The sequence below is a fragment of the Amphibalanus amphitrite genome, unplaced genomic scaffold (genome assembly GCF_019059575.1).
Source record: "Amphibalanus amphitrite isolate SeventyFive unplaced genomic scaffold, NRLGWU_Aamphi_draft 000169F_arrow, whole genome shotgun sequence".
In the NCBI taxonomy this organism is placed as follows: Eukaryota; Metazoa; Arthropoda; class Thecostraca; order Balanomorpha; family Balanidae; genus Amphibalanus; species Amphibalanus amphitrite.
In genome coordinates this window covers 332,260-341,315 of record NW_024881664.1, presented here as the reverse complement: position 1 = coordinate 341,315, position 9,056 = coordinate 332,260, and the positions used below count along the sequence as shown (strand labels likewise).

Sequence of the window (9,056 nt, the reverse complement as noted above, 5' to 3'; positions counted from 1 at the left end):
GCTGACCTGGTCCAACCCACTGTACCTAATGACCTAGACTGAACCGCTGGACTGGACTGCCGCCTTGCTGACCTGAAGAAACCCGCTGGGCAGATCCGGAGCAGCATTGACCTGATAAAACCCACCACAATGACCTAGAAAGACCCGCCTTTCTTGACCTGGAAAGACCTGCCTGTGACCTCGCCTAGCGTGCCGCTACCGTTGACCTGACCTGCCCTAACATGACGTCCTGCTAAGTGTCTCGTTCTGAGCCACACCGAACCCATTGGCAGTCAATTGGTGTTCTCTGGCCTCTGTACCCAGGCACCCAGTCTTATGGTTTGGGCTACCTTGACCTGACCCACTGTAGCCGAATACCAGTCGTCCTTTCTCAGAAACCGACACAGCCGGCGTATAAAAAAACGTCCCTCCCTGGCCATGAACAGCCGTTCACTGCGATGACAGGCTTCGAATAGAAAACTTGGTGAATGAAATGGAAAGCTTCTTCACTGATGGAAGGAAATGAGCGGAAAGCGTTTTTAAATTCATATTACCTCTCGTCGCGGCTGCGATCTTCGACTATGAACAATGAACGGATGATGATCCGTTCACATCGAGAAGCGCCACTTGTGCTTTGGGCCGTCATGTCGGTTCAGGCCGGATCAAATCGGGTCGTGTGTGGGCGGGGTTGGATCGGGTCGGGACCAGGATCGAGTTATCAATCGGGTTGGGGTCGGGTTGGGTCGGGTTGCATTCCTTATACCGGTCGGTGCGCGCCGCGCGGGTCCGCCATGCCGGCCCCTCGCCCTGCTATGGCCCCTCGACCCCATGCCGGCCTCTGTTGCCGGGCAGGCGCCGGTGACGTGCACTGCCGCTCGGAGACGGGTCGCCGGGTCAGCGCAGCACGTGCTCACCCACACGGTGCGCTCCCAGGCGACGCGGGGCCGCTCAATACAGCGTTTGGCCGCCTCTCTATATGTGCACAGACGGTCAATACACGGAGCCGGGAGCGCTGCTCAAAACGGCCCACTTGGCCCACCTGAATAGAACTGATGGCGCCTGCGTGTGACACATGGCCATTCTGGCCTCGGGCAACGGACAAACACGGGCCAAGCGGAAACTGGCAGTGACGCCCCGAATAGCCGAACATGGAATCAATGAGGTGCTGGCACTCGCTCCTCCGCTGTTGTCCGCGGTCGCTACGAGCCGCCACATCACCCCATGGACATAATGTGTGTTGTTACGTAACGGCGGCTGTGGGCGCTCGTCAGTCACCACTGTCGGTTTCCCAGCCTGCGGCGATCGGTGGGCCGGGGCGACCCGCGATGGAAGGAGCTCTGTCTGCGCCGGACCGTTTGTCAGTGGCCTGCTGGCTCCGCGACGTCTGACGTACGACATGTGTTCTTGGCGACGTCACTCGCTGGCGTTCATCACACTCCGATGACGCCTGCTTGTCCCACTGCGGCGGCGGCTGTCTGTCGCCCCCCCCCCCCGGCCCCCGGGAAAGGAGAGGCCGGAGTGGGCCACATTTTTGGCACTGGGCCAGCTGGGCGAGCTTGAAATAGCAGCCGACCGTCAAGGCCGGCCACTGACCGCCGCGCGGCTACGTCATCCCCTGTTACCGTCACCCGGTAACCAACGGGTGCCGTCACCAAGTGACTTTGTGCTACCGTGACCCAGTCCCAGTCTCTGTGATAACGTCCGCCGGTAACCGCCTGTTAGTCACCCGCTCAAATACTGGGTTATCCGTTATAGCGTCACTTAGTGACAAAGTGTGCTCAGCACACGGCTGCCGACAGTAGGGTGACGGCAGGCTACAGTCACCCGACGACAGGCAGACAGACAGACAGACAGACAGACAGACAGACAGACAGACAGACAGACAGACAGACAGACAGACTGTCATACAGACTGACAAAGACTGGGTTACCGTTATCCGGGGATCAACTACAGTCACTCGGTCAGTGGTGTTTAGGTCCATCACCCTGTGAAGGTCGGGGGTCCGCCGGTGATAATATCTCGTCCAATTACCGTTATCAGGTAACCGCAGCCCGCTTCCGTGACACGGCGATCTCGTGATTTGACCGAGTCACACCCAGTGGTCAGCCTCGGGTGAACTCGATCACCGATAGTGCGAAGTATCAAAACAGTGGGCTCAGGGCCACTGAAGGTACTAGACTAGACCATAGCGACGTCAGTAACATTACGATCGAAACAATGGAGTACCAAAACACTGGGCTCAGGGTCATTGTACGGTATTAGTACGCATGGTACTGTCTCAGTACCGTTGTACCAGTGAAGTGCAACATAGGACTCAGGGTCATCGTACCGTACCATTCCACACATTAATGACTTCTGTTTGTCGTAACATTACCACCATACTAATGGAAGTAGTCCAATAGAAGGCTTTAGGTCGCTAAACGGTGCCAGATCACATCCGGGTACCTACCGACTCGCTATTCAGACAGTGCGGCGGTAGGTACTGTAATTTTTCATACAGCACCGCGGCACCAGGCGTTACATTCAGTGAGCCGCATAACCGGACAGCGCGCTGCCCATACATATATACGCATGCCGCTCATACATATATACGCATATACAGCGCACATTCGCATACGCAGGGCTAAAAATGGAGAGATGGTGTATTCAGAGGGCGGTCCTTCTGTCAGACACTCGGGCAGCGGTTGAGCTGGCAGATACACTCGCAGAACAGTGCACACTGCACAAAGACACGAGTGTTCCATATCGAACGTCCTTAACGAAATAGGAAGGTGGGCTCTTTCGTCAATGACACTTTTCTTTTCTGGAAACTGAGTTAAATGAAAGCGGGGAGATCACGTTCAAACCACATTCACGGGCCGCATTCCCACTTCACATTTACATAAGAGACATCAAACCTTTTTGCGTGAAACACAACAGCAAACGATGACGCATTGCGATGCCGCTAAGCTCAATTCGTATCAAATCATACCACAATTGAACATCACATGACCTATGTCTAACGGACAGAGGATATTCTCGGAACGGACCGCTCCTAAAACTGTCAGCAGCTTTCATCACCCAGAACATTCCGAGTTTGAATGGCACAGGGTGTGCACGGCATAAGCAGTTTTTGCACGCCCTGACGACCGTTTTTGTTCAGACATCCTTGGAAGGCTCAAAAAGGGTCATCGACAGCAGGCACCGTAACAGAAACGGATATGGTAAAAACAAAATATTGGCACACAAATTAATTAGACAAAACAGATACCTGCTAAGCTGACTGTTAGCCTGCTTGAGCGATCACTTTTGTCTGAATGAACGCAGGAATAACATGGCCAAGTTAAAGGCATGCCAGTTCTTTCTTATAAGTTAGCTGCCGAAGCTTTGATCGCAAATATAAAGCAGATATTCTTAAATTGGCCGCAAACTGATCGCTGCTGATCAGAACACATCAACGGTCATTTATTATCATTATTGAAAGGGACCCTGACTTCAGTTTGGTCACAGCGGCACTTTGGTAGCGTGTTATCATGATTCAATCGCATTCCCTTCCGTACCTAACGCCTTATCCCATCCGGCCCCGATGGTCGCCAGATCCCTGCCCAGTGTCTATTGCGCAAAAACACTCACACGTGAGCCACGCCTCCCGCCCATCCCACCCGCCTCTGCTGCTTCGTGTCGGACGGAGCAGCCTCATCACAAAACAGACCAAACAACTCCACAGTCGCCATGGCAACATGGTCCCAGTGACCATGACAACCAGCCACATCCGTGACGACCCATACCGTTCGGCGATCCATGACTAGGATGGTCCGCAGCTGCTGGCGCCCTCCAGCGGCAGCGGCGACTTTCAGAGTTCCCAGACGGTCCTACAGGTGGCGTGGCTCGTATATCGGTGGCGGAGGCTTCTCATCTGTCTGCAGCAGCGCTAAGATGAACCTGGCCGTGAAAAGGGGACAGGGCAGGTTAGTCAACACATCTCTGGACAAATACAAATCGTCAGGGCAGGGTAAACTGTATTGTATGATGCTCCCTGGAGAAGGTGAGAGGCGAAGCCCGTGAAACATGGATCAGAAAAGCAGAAAATGTCTGATGAGTTGATGATATTTCAGAGCTTTGGAGCATTCCTTCCCTAGGCTGATAATGCACCATGCTATTCTTTCCAAGACCAACTACTGCTTAATATTTAAATATATTCTTGCAGTACCAAGCTGAGTTCTACAATGTATCATGAAGCATGAACCTGGGCTGGGTCACAGCAGCAGACAATGGTGATTTAGTAGGCCTTACCAGACTATAACAACTTTTTTTTTCGTTGGAGGTGGGCTATGGCTAGTTTGAGCATAATTATGAATATAACAACTTTTTAAAAACGTGCTCAAATCATCATAAATGCAGAAATTGGGCAAGTTATTCGGTCCCACACTGATCCGATGGATTCCGCAAACCTTACGGGAGTACCAGCGCACTGGCGGCGGCGCTCCGCACACATCCAGTGTGGCGGGTAGCGCGGCACTCACAGGTATAGGTAGACGAAGAAGAAGATGAGGTAGAACGTGATGAAGACCATGGTGTTTCGCGTGTGCCGCTGCAGCTGGCCGCCGTTCAGAATGTCGGCGGGATCGTAGATGCCGATGTTGCCCGGCCTCACCGACCATTGTCTGCGGCACACGGCACGACAAAGGGTCCAATCTGATCACTCGATGCTAGTACTGCCTGTGACACCTAACAGAATGAATCCAAACTGACACACATCACGAAAGTGACCTCTTAGTGTACCTCAAAACTGCCACAGGTGAGCCACGATGCATGTCAGGCCTACTTTCAACAGCCTACGCACCTAACTAGCCTAGCTAACCTGACAAACACACCTAACTAACCTAGCTGTCCCAACTAACACACCCAAGTCTTAACTAACCCAAGGCCATATATAGGAACTAACCTGTACACGAGCCAGACTAGGACGGGCACATTGAGGAGCCACAGCAGCCAGTGGCCTGAGAACAGCAGCACCACCGAGAGCAGCGCCTGGCCGCCGAGCAGCCACGGCGTCCACTGGAAGGGCCGGCAGCGTCACCGTGTAAAACGGGGCAGTGGATACTGTCACACATCGGGATTATTATCCTGGTCGATATGCCAGGCCTGGGATTCATAGTTGTTCATTTTGGTCAACACACAGTCAAGTGAATGCTTGCATACTCTAGCTAGGATCTTGATATTGAGATGTAAATCTCTAGTCACACAGTACAACAGCAGAATAGCTTAAATGGTGGACAATGGGTCTGTTCCCGTCGCTCCTCTAACCTCCTCCAAGCTCCTCTAACCTCCTCTCGTTTCAAAAAATCGTTCCCGTTGCTCCTCCAAGCTCCTCCAAGTTCGTCTTGATTCCACATCTCACCACCACTATTTGCCTCGCAATCCCTCATCCCAAACGAAATTTTCAGAGGAGGCTCTGCATAGACATATTTGGCACATGTAATACAAATGTGAATTGTTTATAAATAGAATCAGTGTAGCATATTACAAAGAATATAAGCTTTCCCACAAACAGATCACCTTTCAGAACTAAATAAATTATGCACATCAGGTGACTACTGGGTAAATGGTACCAAATTACCAAACACTCACCCAGTTCAGTTTACTGCAGCACTCTCTAGCATTCAGGTAATCACACTCCAGATCAGACAATGTTATCAGCTGAAGGACAGTAGGTTAAGAAAATAAATGGTAGTAGTAACTTAAGGCTATAAAGTCAAGGCACACAATGATGACTTCAAACATTCAACCTCACACAACTGCACATCTTATTGAAATTTCTTTGACTTAAACAACTTATAAACAATGCATGTCTGATTATTATAGGTACCTAATAAAATGTCTACTCAGAATGTCTAGTGAATTTTCAATATAAAAATGAGTCATCTTTGTACATATATTTTTAGCACAAAAACCATATCAATATTGATAAACTCCTCATAAACCAAGCATAAGTTATCACTGCGACTGCAAAGGTAACAAATTGATAATGGGCAATGCACCACAATGACAATTTCCATGTGCAAGCGCACAGCTTCTGAAAGGATACAAAGTATACCAACAAAAGGAGAATCGCCCCATTGTCCATCATGGAAAATGAGTAGGTGATTGTGTCAAGCGTTTTCATCTTGATATTTCTAGAAGGCCTTGTGAAGATAGATTTCTGGAAAAGAAAAAAGTCATGGTAAAAAAGCTTTCCTAGCACAGCAAGGTACAAATGCCACAGGAGCCTTTAGCCTGACTGACATGAAATTACAGCAAGTCATTTAGTGAGGCCAGTGGAACGGCATGCATTGCACTTGGTAATACTACTTGAGTGCTACTTGAGATGGTTACTTTGAAGTTCAATGATCTTAGGAAGACTCAGACAACATGACATGACACATTTCATCCAGCTCATTAAGACTGATTATTTCAAGTCAAAGTGAACATATAACAAGGCACAAAACAAGCAACAGACAAATTGAAGAATAGTTACCAAGGTAAATATTAAAGGGACCCTCCCACCTTCAAAAATTTTTATGAATTGGCATGAAAGTGATGTCGCTCGGTTCAGAAAGAGCGAAAACGAATATCTACCAAATTTCACCGAAGAATATTCACCGGTTTTCAAGATATTAGACCTTTACTTTTGTGTACTTTTTGGGATCTCCGCTGTTCCTAGCGACTTCATTTGGAAGCAATAGTTTGGCAGCTGAAAGTGTGGCACTTGTTGCGCGCAAAGCAGCATATACCACCGCGTGCTACAAAACGTTTTAGTCAAACATTTAAAAATCGTTAGATATCTGCGCTGACGTCACACATTCAGAGGGGTATTCCTATGCATTAGCCCCTCTGAATCAAAATGCTGCAATTTTGAAATTCAATATTTCCGATTTAAGGCATTTCTCGATGTTGTGAGTGCCGAAACCGGTAATTGTGAGCCAGGGACCTCATTTTGGCTATCTCAACTCAAATCTAATGTTAAGGTGGGAGGGTCCTTTTAAAGAAAGTTATAACGTTCCTAAACTAAGTGGTATATTTCCCAATTTATAATATAAATATGTCCAACGATAAACGCGCCCTTCACCCGTTCTTGTTGTCTGTGCAAGTCCCTGAACCCACAATGATACCTATAATGATAAAGACGGATACAAATGACATCTCTGAAACGGCTGCAGATAAACACCAGGGACTGCATGGTAAAACGGGTAAAACAGCGGTAAAACAACCCAACTGAACAAATTACCCCAAAATTAACAAATGACCAACCATCCAACAACGCAAAACAACGGCAGCACAACCAAGGCCGTATAAGTTAGCACAATAACAACCAGCACACCGCATTTGCCGCATAACCGGTCAAGTTTGTTTATCTATCAGAGTTGGCTTGGGATCAAAAAAGACTAGTGAGGACATATGATATAAAACCAACGCACGCCAAGGATTAGTTGTTTAAACACAAATTTTTTAGAGCTCACCACAAAGATAACGATAATCAGTATAATTACTTAGTAGTTATTAGTACTATGGTGGTTCTAAATTTTAAAAACATCGACTTGGACTAGCGCCTAGGACTAGCGAGTAGGTCGAACCAAGATTACGGGTCATACAGCCCAATGACGTTTCTTTATTTGGAAAGCGACAAGTGGTACAAATCTACAAACCGTATAAAACACCGCGAAGGTAAATGAACATTACGAGCGTTTACACTAAGGCCCAAATTGGGCCAAATATAGCCCTTGCACAACCGTTTTAGGACTTTTAGGCCATGTATAGCGGGTTATATATTTCCGCTAGGCTAGATGCGTCAGATGGCCTTGATATCCGACGCAATCCAAGGAATATATCCATCGTTATTCGTTGGATTTGGACAGGGTTTTGGATACAACTGGACTCTGGGTCCACGACTTTGCTTTGCAAATTGCAATGGACTATGGAGGAATTCTGCCAGGATCTGCCGCCTCTCGACTCGATCGGATGCCCGAGCTTCGATACAGTTCGGTTATACCAAGATTAATATTGATATAGCCATGATACAGTCGCATTGGTCGCAGATGCCTTCGGTTTACATAGCCTTGTTGGATTTACCCAAGGCCTACCTTGGGCCTACCCGTTCATAACAGGCAACGTACCACTAGAGTGTATCGATAACCGAAATTTGCAAGGAAACTGGCATATTATTTGGCGCAAGGACATAAAAATAATATCTGGGCGCAACACTTTCCTCAAAACTCAAAATTGACTGACCTGGAACGGTTTTTGTAAACCCCATTCCAACTGCTGCGGACGTAGGATGAAGCTTCAGTTCTCCCCTTTTGACGCTAGATGGCAGTGATTCCAGACTGTCTCTAACTTAATTTCAGACATCTGTAAACGTAAAAAAAGCCATTCGGATTAAATTATGCACATTTTTTTTACATCATTGGTGTGGGTATATTGCTGTTTTTTCCATTGCAAGTGTTTTTCCATTGCAAACGCATAGCTTTCCACACATTATCACACATAACACAATACACATTACCTATGCATTAGCGCCCTGAGCTCTTAAACACGAACAAGTAAATAGAGCTCCTGCCGCATCGTACTTTAAGGACTACATATAGCCGGTACAATTGTGTTACCAGCGACCAAATGTCAAAGTGGACACTGGTCAGGTGCTCGGTAACTGGTGACTGGTGAGCCAGTTTGCTTTCTGTCCTATCTTACGACTAATTCACCATCATCCTTGCTTGCACTTCTCCGTGTTCCGGATTAAAAGGGACCCTCCCACCTTAACATTAGTTTTGAGTTGAGATAGCCAAGTTTGCGGCCAGGCTCAGAAACCACCATTTATCCTGGTCGCAACCCCCGCAGCTTTATGGTGTTCAAGAAATTTCTTCCCTTTACTTGCAGGGTGGGACCAGCGTGGTCCCTATCTCTTAACCATTACGGGAATCTGATGACGTCATCAGGCTCTCGAACGTCCGTTAAATGTTTGACTAAAACGTTTTGTAGCACGCGGTGGTATAAAGTCTAATATCTTGAAAACCGGTGAATATTTTTCGGTGAAATTTGGTAGATATTCGTTTTCGCTCTTT

The 9,056-nt window shown here is 47.9% G+C and overlaps 1 protein-coding gene across 8 annotated transcripts; it reads right to left on the bottom strand.

Moving 5' to 3' along the window:
- Nucleotides 1-2,603: 2,603 nt before the first annotated feature.
- LOC122383662 (protein cornichon homolog 4-like) lies at nt 2,604-8,768 on the bottom strand. Of its 8 annotated transcripts, XM_043370324.1 has the most exons (7): nt 8,212-8,216; nt 8,112-8,113; nt 6,047-6,160; nt 5,590-5,658; nt 4,904-5,016; nt 4,482-4,622; nt 2,604-3,900 (listed from the first exon to the last, which is right to left on the bottom strand). In XM_043370324.1, coding segments are annotated over exons 1-7 (510 nt in total). In that variant the 5' UTR covers nt 8,213-8,216; the 3' UTR covers nt 2,604-3,830. The 8 variants fall into 8 exon arrangements, with proteins under 8 accessions (XP_043226259.1, XP_043226261.1, XP_043226263.1 ...); XM_043370326.1 differs by lacking the exons at nt 8,112-8,113; nt 8,212-8,216 and adding an exon at nt 8,750-8,768; XM_043370328.1 differs by lacking the exons at nt 8,112-8,113; nt 8,212-8,216 and adding an exon at nt 7,644-7,660.
- Nucleotides 8,769-9,056: the final 288 nt, after the last annotated feature.

Bases quoted from the DNA above. Each gene is read 5' to 3' on its own strand.
- LOC122383662 (XM_043370324.1), bottom strand. The intron at 5,017-5,589 runs GTGAGTGTTTGG...CGGCCCTTCCAG, and splicing joins GCTGCAGTAAACTGAACTGG to TGGACGCCGTGGCTGCTCGG. The intron at 3,901-4,481 runs GTGAGTGCCGCG...TTTCACGGCCAG, and splicing joins TTCTTCGTCTACCTATACCT to GTTCATCTTAGCGCTGCTGC.